The 19,508-nt window shown below is 40.2% G+C and overlaps 1 protein-coding gene across 1 annotated transcript in view; it reads right to left on the bottom strand.

Moving 5' to 3' along the window:
* Positions 1-19,508, bottom strand: part of UBR5 (ubiquitin protein ligase E3 component n-recognin 5) — a 142,136-nt gene that overhangs the window by 46,895 nt on the left and 75,733 nt on the right. The window contains exons 15-21 of the mRNA XM_077809900.1: positions 17,800-17,909; positions 15,359-15,471; positions 8,557-8,700; positions 8,360-8,471; positions 7,987-8,141; positions 6,233-6,430; positions 3,300-3,510 (exon numbers count right to left, since the gene is read on the bottom strand). Coding sequence (XP_077666026.1) covers positions 3,300-3,510; positions 6,233-6,430; positions 7,987-8,141; positions 8,360-8,471; positions 8,557-8,700; positions 15,359-15,471; positions 17,800-17,909 — 1,043 coding nt within the window. The remainder of the gene's footprint in view (positions 1-3,299; positions 3,511-6,232; positions 6,431-7,986; positions 8,142-8,359; positions 8,472-8,556; positions 8,701-15,358; positions 15,472-17,799; positions 17,910-19,508) is intronic.

The following is a 19,508-nucleotide window of genomic DNA, read 5'->3' as shown; positions in this document are numbered from 1 at the left end:
GTATCTCTATATACAACAACCCAAAGAGTCTTAAATCTCTTCTAATGGCTGTACAAACACACAAAGGTCCTGAGTGCCAAAGGGAACCAGCATTTGAAAAGTCACTGCAAAAGAAACAATTGCATAGAGCTCCCCTCTGAAATTTCTCTGAGATGTCAACCGAATAAAGTTCATCCAGATACTGACAACAAAACTATATCGTGCAGGCAATCATGACAGAAATCTATGATACAGCAAATAGGATCAGCAAGACATTTTCATTGGTTTGTGTATTAGAAAAAAAGTTTTACAAAAATGTTGTAAAATTTGCATCCGATGAAGTGAGCTGTAGCTCACGAAAGCTTATGCTCAAATAAATATGTTAGTCTAAGGTGCTACAGGTACTCCTTTTCTTTTTGCGGATACAGACACTAACACAGCTGCTACACTGAAAAAAGAATTGTACAATTTAGTATAAACAGTTTCTCTCAAAGAGAACCGTTTTGTCTGGGTTACAACATTCCTGTGAAACAGAAAGCCACCTAAACACTACAGCACTGTGCTAACTAAAAATCCAGAAATTACTAAGGGCATGTCTTCATTACGTGGCTGTTTAGCTGGAGCACCAGCGCTGGGAGAGAGTTCTACCTGCGCTATAAGAAAAAAAACACCTCCACAATACCTGCTCCCAGCGCTGGTGCACTGTCCACACTGGCACTTTACAGCCAGTGCTTGGGGGGGGAGAGGGGGGAGCGGTGTTCTTTCACACCCCTGAGCAAGAAAGTTGCAGCGCTGTAAAGTGCCAATGGAGACAAGCCCTAAGTCATTTACTTTTAGTGCTTCTCTCTGGATAATGAAAAATTATATCGACTATATTCTTCTATAGTCCTTTACTTACTTCCCTATGAAATATTCTAGTTCAGAATCTCAGAAAATAGGCATCAATAAAAGTCATAAGAAATACTGTTCAGCAACATACAAGCTAAAAACAAAACATTTCAAATTAAGTAGTTAATGCAGTTTACAAGGTCATTTTCTGAGTTTATTTTATTCAGGCAGATAATGTGAAACTGTAAAAAACCACCACACTGGATTTATATTCTAAGTTAAAAAATTTCACAAGCATTTTCGTACCAGCATTTAACTAGAATTGCGTAAGGTTTCTACTTTAATATGGTCAAAGTTCCAAGGTTACAGTATTGGTACTGTCTATATAATGAAAGCATACATAGCATAATAAGTGGTACCGGTATTAGCATTTATATTTAACATTGCCTGACATTTTCTATTATAAGACCCTATTTCAGTTGCTTATAACTTTGCCAAACTCAAATCATTTGGACTGAAACTTCATGCTTACTGTTTTAGGCTTATGTCTTTTTCAAAAAGTTTAAGCCAAATTGGTTCAGCTGTTTCACAGAAAGATGAAGAGTTTAGTCCATGTTAAAAATTTTATAACTGTTTCATTGAGAAGCTCAAGCACACCCTCTTCAGAACCTGGAATTAAACCCATTATTCCTGAGTCAACATTCCTTTCTGCCATCCCTGTCTAGTGGCAGGTCAACAGAAGATAACCTTCTACCACTACTGCTACTGTTAGCTCAAGTAGGGAGGTCTGTGCATGGGAACTAAAGAGCCCAACCCTACTTACGAGGAGGGGAGTAGTCAATATTACTCCACATGATGGAATTTTTATCTTTTTGGATTTTAAGTTTTAAAGAAACCTGGTAAATTACATTATATAATATATAAATTATAAAAAAAACTGTCAAAAGAATGTTACGGTTGCACAGTCAATTATTCGAAATTAGGAAGAGAGAATATTAAGGTTGCTAGCCAATGCAACCTTATTTCAGCCCTCTTGTGGATATGCATTTTAACAGTCTTTAATTACATGATCACATAGTATTTTTTCCCACAGGACCACTGCCTCAATCAGTGCACATGATGGATGGTGCTCTGAGAATAAGTGTTGCGTAGTGAATGAGGCGGTTGTCTGTAGGACCCCTGCCTCATTTCTGTCACAGAAATTGGAAGGTGTGTAATGAATGAGACAGGGAATTGCAGGAAGAAAAAGGATGGTCTTGCAGTTAAGGCAGCTGTATGCCACTCTAGAGAGTTGGATTCTGTTTCTGCCTCCCCCAGTACCATATAGAAACTCTGTGGCAAAGTCACTAACCAAAATTTTCACTGGTGACCACTATGTACTCCTTGGGTAACCAATCAGAGACACGTGGGGTTTGACTTGTGAGTGATCCACACTTCTACAACTGAGATTAATGAGATTTGTGCTCTGAATGTAGAGAGTGTTTTAAATGGCTAAATACTTGGAAAAAAAATCAGGCCCACAGCTTCTCAAACTGGGCTCCCAAAATTAGTTGGCACTTCTGGATTTAATCTCTCTGCTTCAGCTCCTCATGCGTGAAATAGTGATACCACCACCCAGTCACCACAGTGGCCTTATGAAGATAAGTTCATTAATGTCTGTAAAGAACCAAGATACTACTATGAGAGCACCACAGTAAAGCCCATGAGGAAGTTAAATCTTTATTCAGTGCAGGGTTTGGATGGTGTACAATAAATAAGGAATGGGGCCACACATTGAATGATGAGGATAAAAGAAATATTGAATAGCTACCCATTTGGTGAGCACTGTCCATCTTGTGCACTGAATGAAGTAGCCCTGTGGAAACAATAGTATGTGATCATGTAATTAAAGACTATCATAACGCATATGCAGAAGGGGGCTGAATTAAAATGGCAAAAGTAGCCTTAATTCTGGCATTTCCTATCTTTTGAGCATTTGACTTTGCAAACTTAATGTTCTTTTCATGTGTTTTTTTTTTTTGATGCAATAGTATTTTAAAAGCTATAAAAAATGTCAGTCCCTTACATCAACAGAAAGCCCTTTGTTCATATTTTCCAATACAGATTTCTCAATGGAAGAAATACCAAAGACACCACTAAATATTATTTGATAATCCTGGAAAGAAAATTTAAACAACTGTGTGCGTACGTGCGTGCGTGACCCCAAGCTAACAGTGATATAAAGGGACAATCTAAAATTTTCAGATCTGGGTACTCTAAGTTTGTCCTAAAACCATAGTTAGGTACCTACATAAAGTAGTGCTGAGCTCCCATAAATCCCAATGAAGTAAGTGGGAGCTGCATATGCACCACACCTTTGAAAAGTTGGGCCATTTATTTTAGGTGCCACATTTTAGGCACTTGTTTTGAAAATTTTGGCTCTTCTCCAAATATTCTTGAAACTGTATTAAAAAAAGGTAGTTTCAAAAAGACACTCATGATACATTGCTCACCCTCTTCCTCTTTAGTTTCTTTGTTACTGGTTGGGAAGCATACAGATACGCAAGCATGTAGAATATTACGATTTCCATCACATCTGTGGCTGAGGAACGTCTGCAGCATTTGTAGATTCTGATCCAAGACAACAGCTTGTTCAAGATTCATCAGGTATTGTCTGCAGGCCTCATAGTCACATCGGAGAATATGCTGCATTAAAGTCTGTTTCTGTGCTCAGAAAAAGGAAGAAAGACTTTAATAAAATGGAACAAAAAATTTAGACAAACAATTCTAGATACTTCTGGCTTTGCATTGAAAAATGAACATGCAAAACTTAAGTCTAAGATGTTCACTAGTAACACAGGAAATGTTGAATACAAATATACCAAAAGAATTTTTTTTTAAATGTTATCTCAACATCATTTCATATCGAGTCTGACTGTCATTTCTACTATAACCAAATAATAAAAGGAAATTAAAGAAAAAGGACATGCTCAAATACCAAGCATCTGTCAAAACTACAAAAGCCTGGCTCTTGGCATCATACCTGGTTACATCAATTCAAAAGATAAAGGATTTCTATGATTCATGACTATGTAACATAGAAAAATGGTAGGATTCAAGGAATACAGCAAGTGGTCTGTATAAACTGGCTTTTAGAGGGTTCTCTCTTAATGATTGGTAGAACTGGGATGGAAAGGTTGAAATTGTCTGGGTGACCACTTTTCCTCCTACAGATGTGAAGTACCCCAATGCGAGACTCAATATAGGTCTAGTACAGCGGTCAGCAACCTTTCAGAAGTGGTGTGCTGAGTCTTCGTTTATTCACTTTAATTTAACGTTTCGCGTGCCAGTAATGCATTTTAACGTTTTTAGAAGGTCTCTCGCTATAAGTCTATATATTATATAACTAAACTATTATTGTATACAAAGTAAACGAGGTTTTCAAAATGTTTAAGAAGCTTCCTTTAAAATTAAATTAAAATGCTGATCTTACGCTGCCGGCCAGCTCAGGCCACTGCCAGCCTGGGATTCCGTTCACCTAGGCTGGCAGCAGGCTGAGCGGGGCCTGCGGCCAGGACCCCGGCTGGCAAGGTGCAGGCAGCCAGAACACCAGACTGGCAGCAGGCTGAGCGGGGCCAGTGGCCAGGACCCCAGACCAGCAGTGGGCTGAGCGGCTCAGCCCGCTGCCGGTTTGGAGTTCCATCGGCCAGCTCCTGCCAGCCAGGGTCCCGACTGCTGGCCCCACTCGGCCCACTGCTGGTCTGGGATCTCGGCCCTGCCCATATAGAGTGGGTACCTACCTTCTCCCTTGTTCTAGCCCATTCTCCTCCTCTCTCTCTGCACTGAGCTGAGGGCGAAGGAGCAGGCTGGGGGTTGGGGTGTAGGGTCTGGCCAGGAGCTAGAATGAGGGAGGGGACTCTGGGTTGGGGCAAGAGGTTTGGGTGTGGAGTGTTTATCTCGGAAGCTCCCATTTGGTGCGAGGGGAGCAGGTGGGAATGTGGGGTGGTGCAGAAGCTCCCGTTTGGTGCTCAGGGTGGGGGTGGGAATGTGGGTGGTACAAGAGAGTCAGGGCATGGGGTGTGGAGGGGGCTGGGAGCGTGTGAGGAGGGTGCAGGAGGTCAGGGCAGAGGGCTGGAAGCATGTGTGGAGGGTGCTGGAGTCAGGGCTGGGGTTGTGGGGGGTGCAGGGGTCAGGGCAGAAGGCTGGGAGTGTGCGTGGGGGGAAGCAGGGGTCAGGGCAGGGGGCTGAGGGTGTGGGCTAGGGTCCTGAGGTTGCTCCCAGCTCCCTGCCCAGAGCGGCTCACGGCAGGGGGCTGGAGGGGATATACCCTGATTCCACCTCCCTTCCCCAAGGTCCCATCCCCACCTCTTCTCCGCTTCCTCCCCGGAGCGGCAAGCACGCTCCCTCTCGCAAGGGCCATCAGCTGATCAGTGGCAGGGAGGGAGAGGAGGAGGGGCAGGAATCCCGCAGGCTGGGGGAAGAGGCGGGGGAGAGGGGAGCTTGCCTGCCCTGCAGCAGCTGGCAGGACCAAGCTTCTTCACCCTGCCCCCGTGGGGGAGCGGAGAAGAGCGGGCTGGGGCAGGCAGGATTTTTAATGGCATGCTGCTGCCTGCCAGGGTCCTGGCCTGGGTTTGGCAACGGGCTGAGCGGGGCAGGCGGCCAGGACCCCGGCAGGCAGCAGTGTGCCATTAAAAATCGGCTTGTGTGCCGTCTCTGGCACGCGTACCATAGGTTGCCGACCCCTGGTCTAGAATGATGTGCAGCAGTACAGCACACATGATAAATCCATTCTTTAGGGAATCTGCTAATATACCACAGCAACCATTTAAGAGGAAGTAGTGGAGGTTCTTCCAGCATGTTTGGCATTTTGCATAAACTAGTGTACAATATATTGTATAATTATTTATACGGTGCTGTAGGCGTATATGGCACTTTACAGAGGATTCAAGCAAGAGGTCCTTCCCCAGAGATTTTATACGTCACAACAGTGGAGATTCACAAGAAATCACTCCTATAATTTCTCCTTTAACATTTCCTGCACTAGTTCAAATTACAGGCAAATTGTAGTGCCTTTACAGTAAGATGGCAAACTTCTGATCACTTGAGAAAACACATACATTCATACTAGAATAATACAATATTATGCAAGACACACTAGTCAATATTTTAAACTTTAGAAGCATAATCCCTAATAATTCTAACAATTATAAAAGAATAATTTAAAAATCTCATACTGGAGTTGTGTCAAAGACCTTTTGGTTTACTAAATAGTTGTGTTTGGTTTTCATGTTTATAAAAGATTACTTAATTTAAAACGACATCTAAGAGTAGAAATGCAATGGTAATTTAAAGAGTTAAATATCAAGATGCTTTAATTTACCGTTTTTAAAAAGCAGTTATTAAGATTACCACGTACTAATGAAGTAAGCAAAACACAGAACATTACCTCAACAGCCATGATGATGATAGCAGCTTTCTTTTTGATGGTTGAATTAGCAGGAAGATTTGTTAAGGAATGAACACCCATTCCAAGACTACTAATAGGTGGAAGATCAAGCCAGTCAGGATCCCTTATTCCACCCATGCAATCTTTTGCCATTGGATAGATAGTTCCATTTCCATCTCTAAGAATAATAGGAGATTCCTACATAAAAATAAATTAACACCAGATCACCATTTTGCAAAATCATGTAATATGTATTTCTACATTTAAATCCCTCCTAAAGACTCACTTCTGTTATGCTGCCTACAGGAAATCTAGTTGATTTGAAATTCATAACCTCTTCTTAGATTGAGCTCCTGGGGACAAGAACCACCCCTTCTTGAATGACTGGGAAGGGCCTAGCACAAGTAAGTGTTAACTTACTTTAAAAATGAAACCTCAATTAAAATGAAATATGTATCAATCCTAACAATACCTGGATCTTTGACACCATAATTTATTGAAAAATACTTACAAACCTGAATGGAAACAATGAATTCTATACATTTTCAGTGCCTTTGACAATAAATTTTCTTACATATCTTTACTAAAGATTTGGATCATACAAAAGCTTGCAGAAATCACTGAATATTATTTTTTCTGTTTCTTCTTCTAAACACCTATGTATGCCTGCAGATCCATTATTCACTTATGTCACCTAAACAAGTCATGGACTGCCTACACTACATAGAAAAAATATCAATATTGCTGTGTGTGATATATTTTCTCTATAGCCTTTATATAATAATCTGCATCAAGAAATAAGCGATATGCAGTTAAAGATGGCCCCCTTACATATTCATTACAATACTGAGTTAAGTCTGTTATTCAACCTTAAATTTGGGATTACCTGACTTGTGTATTTAGCCAGGCAAATTCTACACTGATTTAACATACTTTTGACCCGTAATTTCTATTATTTTAAAAGAGGGAGGGGAATGACAAACTTAAAAGAAGCAGATTAAGATCATAGGATTTAGACACTCTGATTTGCAAAATATTGCAAACAAAGCATGCAAGTCCACAGCCAGCCCTATTTGTCTTTACACCAACATTGGAACCTGATCAACCTTGATGCCACAGGAACCCAAAGAGGAGGCTCCATTTAATAAGATCGTGGGTCTGAGAAACATTCAAGAAGTTTCAGTCTTCTGGAAGTGCTTCCAGGAGACTTAGTAGTTCAGAATGCTCCTAAGAGAGGATGTGCTGCACAGCCATGTGTCAGTGATCACATGTTCATTAAGCTCCTTATAGACACATTCACTTCACATCCTATTAGACAGATGCTTAACAAGCTTAACACACTGAGCATGAAATAGTTTTTACTATTTTCAAATGTTCAGAAATGGGTCAGATGAAAATCTACTTTCCTCCTGAACAAAGCCATATCTGCTGTTCACTAAAGTCTTCACTGAAGCAGTGGCTACTTCCTCTGTAATAAAAATACTTTGCGCCTTCCATCCAAGGATTTCAAAGTTCTGATATGTGATTTTCAGACATGCTTAAAAGTATTTAAGTGCCTAACTTTCAATGAAAGTCAAGGGAGTTGGATGCCTAGCTCCCTTAAACCATTTAAAAATCCCAGCTCTTCCAAACCTTAAACGAGTTTTAGAAAAGTAAGCAGCATTTCCATTTTACAGATTAGGAAAACTAAAGCACTAAAGCACTTTAAATGACTAAATTCTAACAGGGAAATTAACAAGAGAACCCAAACAAACCTGTCCAGCTGTAAAAATGGCAACACTTCTCTCATTCTGACCCAGGAAAGCAATGCTGCTAGTGGGGAAGTTATTTTCTTGCTCAGCTTTCCCTGTAGCAAGGTCAAATATGCAGTATCGAACCCAGTTCCCAGTCTTCAGGACAGCATGCACTCCTTCATGGGTACATGAACAAGAAAGAAAAAAATTAAACATCTCTCCTTGATGGCGTTCTGTAATACAACAGAACACACATACAAACCATTGCATCTCTAATAATTTGTTAATCAATGCAGACAAGCATGCACCTTAATTTGACAGTTGAAATGTTTTCCACAAAGGGGAAAAAACACTTCTAAGAAGTGCAGCAGGGTAGTTTACAGAAAACACTTACCTTTTGAATCTACATTCACTGCTAGGATCTCTGTTTTTTCAGGAATACACAGCTTTTTAGGAGTCCTTTGGAAGCAGTCTGGAACTTTTGGAGTCCCGCCAGTTTTGACTACCTAAAAAACAAGAGCAAGATTTCAGTATGCAAACAGCATGAGGAAATTTCAAATTCCTGTTTTTTTATTTCTCCATCCAACATACCTGGAGTTCATCTATTCTGAGCAGCCTACAATCTTGGAGAAGGGAAGAAGGATCGGGATCTGAACCAGAGCTGCTCTGACAGTTTGCATTACTGGATGTGCCTGGAAATTTCACAGCAACATAGGCACCATCCACTTTTAGTACCTACAAGCAGAAAATATTAAATGTAATTGATGTGTTACTAAAAACTTTGAGATAAAGCTGTAAAGTAGTTTTATGTACCCTGAACCTTTTTGTCAGAGCATAGAAGTTTGATCTGAGACAGTAAGTCTTAACTCGGAAGCCCCTAGCTATTAGGGGCATTATTCTTCTGCAGTTACTGGGTTCCTGTGCACCTATTTGTTTAGACGGATTTCTTCATGCCTATCCCTAATCCAGTATTTGGAATGACTACGAAAAGGAGCTGCATGACAGTAACCGGTGAACAGAGTGGTCTTACTTATCTGCCCCAATCCAATCTCAAAAATAGTTTACTATTAAAACTCGAGTCTAAGAATGCAGCCACACATACTCAGGAACATTTACACTACATGCATCTTTCCCCTTACAAAAGCAGTCGAAAGCCTCAGACACTTCTTCTGAAATTTTAAGTGATACTTGCCCTTGAAGAGTTGCTCATTATATATGCATGACTGGTATGCTTGCCAAACAAGTTCCTCAGTTTAGCATTGCATTCATGAATCACCAAACTGCAAAGCCATCATGTCCCTTGGTCATTCCAGCTGCAGTCACCAGTCTCTCAAAAGTACAAGAGAAAAATAAGCAGAAAAAGTGTAACTTCTGAGGCTTCTAGGATGAATCAAGGTCCAATAACACTTTCACCTTTTGGTCAAAACCAGGTAATGAGACCTGCCTTCAGATTTACTAAGGCCTTCATCTCAAGGAATAATGGTAACTCTGAAGCTTTTGCTAGCCTCTCAATTAAGTGAGATTGGTGCAGGTACCCTGCCTGCAAGGAAAGAAAAGAAGTATTTTGTTCACTAGTCAACTGCTGCACCCTCCTCTACTCCGATGGAGTTGTAAGGAGTAGGAGAGCTTCCCTCTAAATCTTCAGGGTAACAGACTCCTATGGACTCGCAACCCTTCTCCCAACCAGTTTCAGGCCACCAAGTGCTTTGATGGAAAAAGATGCTTTAACACCCTGTATCAAGAGAGATGGCACCAAGGTTGGCGACAACGTAACCGGCAGTGTTACAGGCAGTGGTGCCAAAGCATGAGGCACACTCACCCAGAGATGGGAGCGAGCTTGATGCCCTATTCCACGTCAATTAATACAGAGCGTACAGGATTGACAAGTTGTAAGAACATGGTGTAAAGCCACAAATCTGGCCCTGTCAAGAGAGAACATGTTCTAGACCAGAGTTTAGCTAGCAGGAATGGTAATAAAAGAATGATGTTGCATGGAGGACTCAAGCAGTTTGATCCAGGCATTCCAGGGAAAACTAGGCATAGGAAGTGTCAGTAAATAATCTACACTTGAAGGGAGGCTTCAGTGCCAGTTTCTCCAGCGATCTGTGCTGTAGACTGAGTGTTTGAGACCACAGTGAAGCCTTGGCATAACCACTGCTTTAACGTATGGGAGCTCACAAATGACTGTTTAAGTGTTGCTATGGAAGTCTTCACTTGCGCCTCTTCTAAAAACAGATGGCTCTGTACAGTCTTAACTTCTATCACGAGCACAGAGAGCTATGAGGCCATCTTCCATGTTTCCTTCTTTCCCATCTTCAAGACTTACATAACCTGCTACAGGGGAAAAAGTTGGCGTTCTCTCCAGCATCTAACAGATCAACACATCTTCCTAAAACAAATCTGCTCTAGACTTCTTCTGATCACACTTCAGTCACCATTTAAAGCAACTGAGCTGCTTTTTATATATTCAGTAAAAAAGAAATACAGACAGAATAAGAAAAATGCAGTGACCCTAAAAGGAAACTGTTTTTTAAAGGAGAAGCACCAAAACTGAAAATCTTTATTTAGAAAGAAACTAATGGTCATTCAGAGTTGATTTAGGAAAACCAGGGAAAACCTTCATTCAAGAAGATTTGGGAGAGAAGGGATTAGAAGCGAGCTCCTGAAAAAAGACCACTATGGTAGCTCCTTCATTGACAAATGCTACAGTAGTTATTGGCTTTTGTGTGTGTCAGACTAGTCAGGATAGACCACCCACTGACGAATCAAGCAATCAACTGGGAAGTAAAGACTGGATGCTCTGATCCCAGATATACAGAGAACACAGACCCAAGAGTTTGGATCTATTATATACTTGCCTTTAGAAAAAGATTAGTTGACCAGTATACAACAGCAAAATTTTTCTTAAAATTAGTCAAGTTGCTCAGACTCATTTTTATTCCCAGTTTATTTTAGTCTCAGTTCAATGAAAGAAGCTCACTACTAAGCCCTGGTATTTTATTCTTTTTAATAAAAATACCTGACTTAGAAATCTCTTTCAGAAACAGAATTGTTTGCTAGACATTCCACACTGCTAGTGCAGCTTCTCACAATTTGTGCAAATTCCATCAAAAACTAAAATACAATATTCACTTTACAATTTTAGCAACAGAATATATGCATATGTTGTACACAGTCGTACATTCAGTAAGAGTTAGCCTCTAAGAGTTGTCATTAAATAGACAAAACTTATTTAGAACAAAGACAAGCAGATAAAAATGCTGACGTTTAAATACGTTTCCAAAAGCAATATTCACCTTCCATGGCATCTGCTCACTTTCACTATTCTCTCTTTATATTCCACCATAGTTTTTCAGTATTTTAAAATTTGGTTGAAAAGGAAATATTTTAGTAAATTTGCCACTTACCACACAAAGATATACATTTACTAACATTGAACACACACACACACACACACACACACACGCTTTCTTGTGCATTTCATTAAGTTATACTAAAAAAGTGAAGTGGAGAAAAAAATATTCTGAATGATCAGGAAAAAAATTTCAATGGTAAGTTCTGTTCTTCAGCAACAAATGGAGGCAATTCTGCTGAGGTTCTTCTCCTTAGGGCTCAGTGTAGAAGTCTATGTTAGACTGACACTCTCCAGTATTAAAGAACATGGAAGATGATTATTACAGAGCTGATCCTTTCAGAAATTACATTTTTCTGCATAAATATTCCATCTCTCCACGGTGACTGGATTTCCTCTCCAGAAAGCAGCACAGCTAGCCAAGTGAAAGTGCAATTTTACACTTTTAAACCAATTCACCATGGGACTGAACAGGACCAGTTTAATAGCTTGCCCTATTTCAATATAACCCATACTTACTTTAATGTAAAGAGAAGACTACTTCCTTACACTCAGAGCATGTACAAAAGGCCATGCCTAAAGGAATAATGGATTAAGACAAGTACAGCCATGAAAAGGAGCTACATACCCTTTCAGAGACTATGTTAGATGTGAGTACCTCTAAGGCATCTTTCCTATGGGGTTGAGGCCCAAGGCAAAAATTCCAGAAACTAAGACAAAGACTAAATGTATTTGAAGCACTGCCTAAAAAGATACATCCCAATTTTCTGGCCAAGCTTTTTTACCCATTCAATCCAATTTGGGTATTACACACAAGAGCAAAAGAAAAATTTTGGCTTATGAACTTAGAAATGTACGCTATCTTGAACTCTCAATCTGATCCAGGATGTGTTTGATGGACTGAAGCTGTTTGGGGAAGCCCTGGACACTGCCAATAGGAAGCTTCAGAATGGAACTGCAGCTGCCAAAGTACAAGACAGAAGCAGTTTCAACCCAATTTCCCTACACTTCTGATTTCAACCATTCCAAGCAGCAGCATCTAATAGTTAAAATAGCAGGTGCAAGACTTTGGTGCTGAATAATATTCACTCCCTGTTCCTGTATCCATCTGTTTTCACCACCTTGGCAACCTTCTAATTAGGATCTCCTTGACTCATAGGGCTTCGAGGAATATGCTTTGGATTCCGTTCCAAACCCATGAGGATTAGGATTAAAGTGGAACATCAAAACTAGGGAAAAAAAATACAGGTGTGGGAAATAGCCTGAACCTACATCCAAGAGCTTCCATCTGATAAGTTCTGCTGCTCTCCTGTCTTCCAGTGTCTTTTAAGGATACAATAAACTAGGAGTTACTGCACTCAGACCATTCCTTCTGTGTAGTACAAAAGGAACAAATACACATCAGTATATCTGAGGTGTCTAAGGTAGCAGGCCTTAGGAGAAGATTTTCATTGAGGTTTCCTCAAGCTATGGAAGTCTCACAAACCCTGATCTGTCCGAGCCCTGATTTCATACTGTAGGAGGTTGTACAAAACATCTACTTTTCCAAAGATGGTGGTGGCACACAGAGGGACAACTGGGAAAGAATAGGATTGAGTCCATTTCAAAACTGGGCAGGTCATCTTGTCTTTTTGACATGTCTGATAACTGTTTGCAATTTGGAAGTCTGTATGCATCTAAAAATTAGGGATACATGCAATGTATAAATCTAAAATAGGAGGACCCAAATCCTCTTTCCATTCACTAAAGAATTAAAAAAGGTTAAACAATTACCAAGACTACTGTTGCAAGATGAACAAGCCTGGCTATTGTGGAGGCTTGCAAGACAGAAGCATAATGAACAGTATTTTTCAAGTGGATATTAACAGTGTCCCCAACTTATTCTACGCAACTTCATGGGCAGAAAGACGCTAAGCAATCTGAATCAGTAAGGTTGCAACGTGCATTTCTCTGCCCTCTTTCACTGGACATTACAAGTGTATGTCTATTTTTGCATGCTGGGTTCTGGAAGCTACTGTTTATCTAAATCTTTATTTTGTTATCTATTTTTATACTATTGCTTGCAACTTAAAATTGGCTGACATTTATATTGTATTGTACATTTTACAGTGCTATATAAATATATAGGTAGTAAAGTTTCCCTACCTTAAAGAATTTACAATCTAAGAGATATAAATGGCTATTAAAACAGTACCATAAATGAGTATGTGCGTAAAACACATTCCTGGCCATCAAGAGTTCACATTCTAAAATAAGTCAACTCGATATCTCATGATTAGAAAAACGAGAGCAAAAGGATGGACATAAATAACAGCAGTACAACTGTGTGATTGTTTTGGTTGGTAATACAAGAATTGGAGACAGAATTATTTTTTCCAAACTGTTCATTCATGCCTGATACCATTTTCTTGGAAGAGAGGAATAGATTTTGTAGGCTTCATTTCTGTTCAGACAAAGGAGAGTCTGCAGAGATTACTGGAGAAGGAGGGAAGCATTCTTGAAAGCAGTGGGATTGGTGGGTTGGGTAAAGATCAGCTGGACCTGTCCCTTTCTTTTTCATAGCTTGAACATTTTAGTTTTACTTTTAAAAACATTGTTGGCATTATTATGGTGCCATCTAGCCTTCTATATTTAAAAAAAATCAGCAAAGGTGACTGAGTTGTCCTGATGGGTGGGCCTCCTTACTAGCAATTGTGGACATATGTAAGTTGTAAAAATTTACAGGCAGAAAGACTGCTATATTTGCACATCACAAAAACAGTGTGCACGAAACAAATTCAACCTCATTTATTTTATGTGTATTACAGTGTCACGTAGAGGTCTCACCCCAGATTTAGCACTATTGTGCCAGCTACTGTACACAGACACAGCGAGAAACCGTCCCTGCCCTGAAGAGCTTACAATCTAAACGGAAGAGACAGACAAAAGGCAAAGAGATTAAATGGCTTTTGCAAAGTCACAGACCACATCAGTGGCAGAAATAGTAACAGAATCCAAGTATCCTGATTCCCAGTTCAGTGCCCTATCCACTAGAACACACAGTCTCCCCAAGAGAAACCTGAAAATGCTTTCGGGTGTTCTTACACAAATAACTCAATCCTCCCGTATGCAGCAATAATCCATACGAGAAAGTGGAAATTCATCATGGGATCTTCCCCTTTCAGAAAAGGAAGCAGTGCAAGTTTCTGCAGTTCACTACAAATTGTGCCGGCTTTTCCGCAAGTTTAGAGAATACAGCAGAAAAATGCCCAACTGACCTCATCCCTCCTAACTAATTTCACGAAGCCAGAACCAAAGGAGTGTTGGAAACAAAGGGCAGTGCAGTGTAGAGACAGTACCTCCCTCTTCGGCACTCTTGATCCTGCGCAAGATCTCTGAAGGCAGGTTCACCTTCACATGTGGGTTCAGACAGGAGCTTGGGGTCCTGAGATATATAGGAACAGACAAACTGCTGTTCTTGAGTAAAGTAAAATGTCCTGCTGGTGCCATTTAGTAAAAAGTGAAATAAGATTATTCCCCAGTTTCCAGTAAACATGTCAGTTTATTTCTACTCTGAATCTTGTTCTTGTTTGTTTTCCGGGGTCCCATTTTATCAACCGATTTGTTCAAGCAAATTTTCAGGTGATGCTGTCTCAAAAATGTAGTTTATTTGACCCACCAGGATTTTGCTGGACAGCCCAGGGGGCTAAATTCCTTCCTTTATAAGAACTTTTGAGCAAGGCCAAATCTTTGTGCTTTTCTTACAATGCTAGGCTTGAATCAAGTCCAGGGAAAAATCAAAGATTACTTCTTTCACAGTCAGTGTCTTGGACTCAGAGTGTGTTTGCAGTTGGTGAGCATCAGTGATTGTGTTAAGAACAAACGTTAAAATATGACAAAAGTTGTGCTGGGAAGAAGCACAGCAAACAATACTCCCATCTGTCCCCAGAACTGGGTCACTTTACAGCCAAAGTAAAACCAGCTGAACAGTCAGCCAATCGAAAGGAAAGGTTGTTTCACACCAATTAAAAGGAAAGCAATCAGAATTCATTTTAAACAAACCTTGCCAACAGGAACATTCTTAACATCTTCTACAAACACGACTTCCCGAAGAGACCACTGCTCTTCATTTACTTTCTCTTCTTCTTTCGGGGCAGGAGTAGACCGTCGTCGTTCTTAAACGACAACGAAATAATAAGTACCAAAAAACCTGCAACTTGAAATATTTCATCTAAATATAGCAGAGGTCTTACTTTATGCCTAACACACACACTTTGCAGAAGTGTACCATTACTCAAACCAAAATTTAAATCAGAAGTAAAATTTAGTTTGATTCTAACACTGTCTGAAGTCAGGGTAGCATGACAGAATTTCTCAATGTCACTTAAATGTTTTGCCAATAAATCTGTACCAAACAGTAAAGCTGTTCCATAACAACAAAAAGAAACTAAAAAAAAAAAGTCTATTAAAGCTATGACTTCCTTAGTTATGTTAATTCATTCCTAGCCATGTCTGTTTATTCCATATGTTAAAGATTCAGAGTATTAAAGTACCAAATGTTCTTGTAATGTTACGGTAATTACGATAAAGGACCTAAAAAGCTGAAGTTAGCATAAGATCCTTAATTCAGACATGTTAAATATGCTGCATTAATTATGACATCCTTGCAAAACTCTGCCAACTAGCCCAGGGCAATATTTGACAGATGAATAAAACAGTATTACTGTGGTAAAAGTCATAGAACACATTTTGGACCTGGGTTGCAATGTATTCATGGCAGTCTTATAATTTTGTTTTAAAGATCAACATCTGAAGAGCAAGTGTTAAGATGCACATTTGTATTCTTGTTAATAGCGTAACATGGCTGAGTTAACATTAGTATGAGGCCCTTTGCTTCCTTACTTATAAGGGTTCATATTAACCAACAATACATGAACATATGATTTCATATTTTTTTAAATAAAGAAACAGGAAAGGTTCATAAACTCCACACATTTATAGCCCTGCACTTACAGATTTAAAATTCCACACAAATGTATAAGCACAGGGCTGAAAACATGGGGTCTTTTAATAGCTGGAACATAACTATGTAAACACAAAGATTTTAGTGCTTAAACTTTTCTATGAAGAAAGATTAAACAGACAGCTATTTTAAGTCAAAAAACAGTTACTGCATTCAAAACTAATCTATAAAAGTTTTCTATTTTGAAAGCTTTCTATTTAGATATTGGCTATAACAAAATTAGTATTGTAGGTCAGAACCTAAAGTTCTCTAATCTAGGTAATTATGTGACTCTTCAGTACACTCTATGTGCATAACTGGAGGGACGGGGTCAAAATGAGAAAGTTGTTGAAATTATAGTATCAGACTAAGAATCCATTATGGCTATACTGATTAAAAAGTCACAAAGGTGGTAAGGTAGAGACAAGTGCTTTTGAGTTTTTAATGTGGTATATTTGGTATTCTGAGAACTGTTGATGCAAGTAGAAAACAGTTTTATAGCATATGTGCAATACTGAACTTCTAAATTTTTAAAACTGTTACTTTGGGTATGTGCAATAAGAGTGGAAGACGGTCCTCAGTGGAAGACTATCCAACTGGAAGCTTGCTCTAGTTAAGCTGCCTGAGCAAAATACATAGAAATGTTTTAAAATAATCTGGAAGTGCATAAGGTATATTTCTGCTACCCTTGCACACTTCAGAAACTGAAGAATGGATTTTGCTCAATTTTTCAAAACCAGTTCAATTCTAGATTGAAACCAAGCATGGAAAATTTAATTCCAGGAAGTTCTAAACATACAAAAATAGTTATACAGAGATTTTCGTTATAACCAACTACAGTGTTTCTACCAATGAGCATCACATATTTATTGACTTTTGTAGAAATCTACAAGCTCCATGACTGAAATTTACTATATTTACTTTAAGATACCCAGCACTAAACTCCCACTCTTATTCTAATAAATTCTACATTAGAAGGACACTGGCAAATCTGAACTTTCAGCATCCATGGATTAAAGACTACTGTGACTTTTTTTTTTAAATTAAAGTGAACTGCAGTTAGGGTAGAAGAGCCAGAATGCATTTTGCCAGTCAGAAAGTTACATTTTCAAAGATTTCTGTTAACTACACTATTCATAAGACATCTCCCATTTACTGATTTTAAAATTACTTGTAAAGTGCACTCTTCAGTGCTAGAGAGAAATTAAAACAAACACATTGCGATTGACTTAATGTAACTGTGATATATTACAGTTATATGGACAGGTTTCAGAGTAGCAGCTGTGTTAGTCTGTATTCGCAAAAAGAAAAGGAGTACTTGTGGCACCTTAGAGACTAACAAATTTATTTGAGCATAAGCTTTTGTAAGCTATGCATCCGATGAAGTGAGCTGTAGCTCACGAAAGCTTATGCTCAAATAAATTGGTTAGTCTCTAAGGTGCCACAAGTCCTCCTTTTCTTTTTAGTTATATAGACAGTACACTATTAAAGTAAAACTTACTGTATGGCATTGATGCGCTGCTTGCAATTGAAGATGCATCACTACACGTAGAAGCTGGGGATGGTGGTGGACCCATTTCAGTTTTCACTGGTTCCTGTTTGCTTTCAGGCCTAGGATTTAAGAATTTAATTATATTTATGAAAAAAACATTACCAGAATGAAAAGTCTATTTCAAGGTTTGGACAAACTGTTTCTTGGGCTTGTTTTGATGAACAAAAAGCTAATCTAGCCAAGCATTTTACATTGTAACTTGTGTAAGAGATAAAAATACTTTTCTTTTTGCAAACACTTAAACAGATTTCTTAATTTAGAATGAAACAGTAAAAATCCTAATATAAATCTAAATTTCTATGCTTTTAAACATATCCCATTATAGAGCTACTAGGATAAAGTTATGTCTAGATGATGCTATGTTCCTTACTCAAGGTCTGGCTGTATAATTGTTCTCAATGGAGAGCTGAAATCCCACATTTTGGAATGTTAAAACATCCCCAAATGTGAACTAACTTGGTAGGATAGGGAGGGAAGACGAGAAAGGTGTTTATTTATTAAAGTGACCTATAAAACTCAAAATAAGTTGTAAGAAAAGTGTCAAACTAACACAGGGGTCGCACGCCAGCTCCCCTCGACACCCCAGCCTCCCCCACGAGCGGCTCCAGCCCGGCACGCATCACAGGTAGGGCAGGCTCCCTCCCTGCCTGCCCTGCCCCCGTGCCGCTCTGGGAAGTGGCCGGGACCTGGGGGTGGGGGAGTGGGAGGAGACAGGGGTCTGTGTGTTGCCCTGGCCGCTCCTCCAGGTACCTCCCTCGAAGCTCCCATTGGCCGGGAACAGGGAACCGCGGCCAGTGGGAGCTTCAAGGGACGTGCCTGGAGGAGCACTAGGGCAACACACAGATTGAGGTCCCGGCAGCTTCCCTGAGCAGCGCGGGGGCAGGGCAGGCAGGCAGGGAGGGAGCCTGCCCTGCCCCCGGTGCACGCCGGGCTGGACCCACCCCCAGAACCCCTCCAGCAGCAGAACCCTCTGCAGGCCAACCCCCTGCCACACGCCAACACCCCACACCCACCCTGCACCTTAACCCCTTGTCCTGAGCCCCCTGACGCACCCTGCGCCCCTCCTGAACCCCCTGGAGGCAGGAAGGGGGTGGAGCTGGGGTGGGAATGGGGACAGGGAAGGGGTGGGAAGAGGCGGGGCAGGGCCGGGACCTCACGGAAGGGGTGGAGTAGGGGTGGGGCAGCAGAGGGGGTGGTCAGTGATGCAGCCCTTAGGCCAATGTACTAGTCCTCATGTGGCCCTCGTGGTCATTTGAGTTTGAGACCCCTGAACTAACAGAAACAGTTTGCTCTTAAGAGTACGTGAAAATTTTCAGGCCAAATCAATTTTTTTCAAATCAGAGTTACCAGTGGGCTAACAGGACTTTTTAATGGAAGCTGGATGCAACCCTAACTTTGGAGAGAGTACCTAACACAGCTTTTCACAATATAATGAGTACCAAGACTGAAGCAATTTCCAGCTTACTAAAATACATAATTGTTCAAGTAAAGTTTTACTACCACTATGAAACAACACAGCAGACAAAAGAGTCTCAGTCTTCACATAACACTCCTGTTGTTTAAATGTCCATAGTTTCGAACACTTGTGGTGACATCTTGATGGCAATTAAAACGTCTGCACATTTAGGTAATTTGAAAATGCAGACTTTACCAGTAAA

The sequence above is a fragment of the Eretmochelys imbricata genome, chromosome 2 (genome assembly GCF_965152235.1).
Source record: "Eretmochelys imbricata isolate rEreImb1 chromosome 2, rEreImb1.hap1, whole genome shotgun sequence".
Lineage (NCBI taxonomy): Eukaryota > Metazoa > Chordata > Testudines > Cheloniidae > Eretmochelys > Eretmochelys imbricata.
Note: the sequence above shows the minus strand (reverse complement) of the source record. Positions and strands in the feature narration are given on the sequence as shown.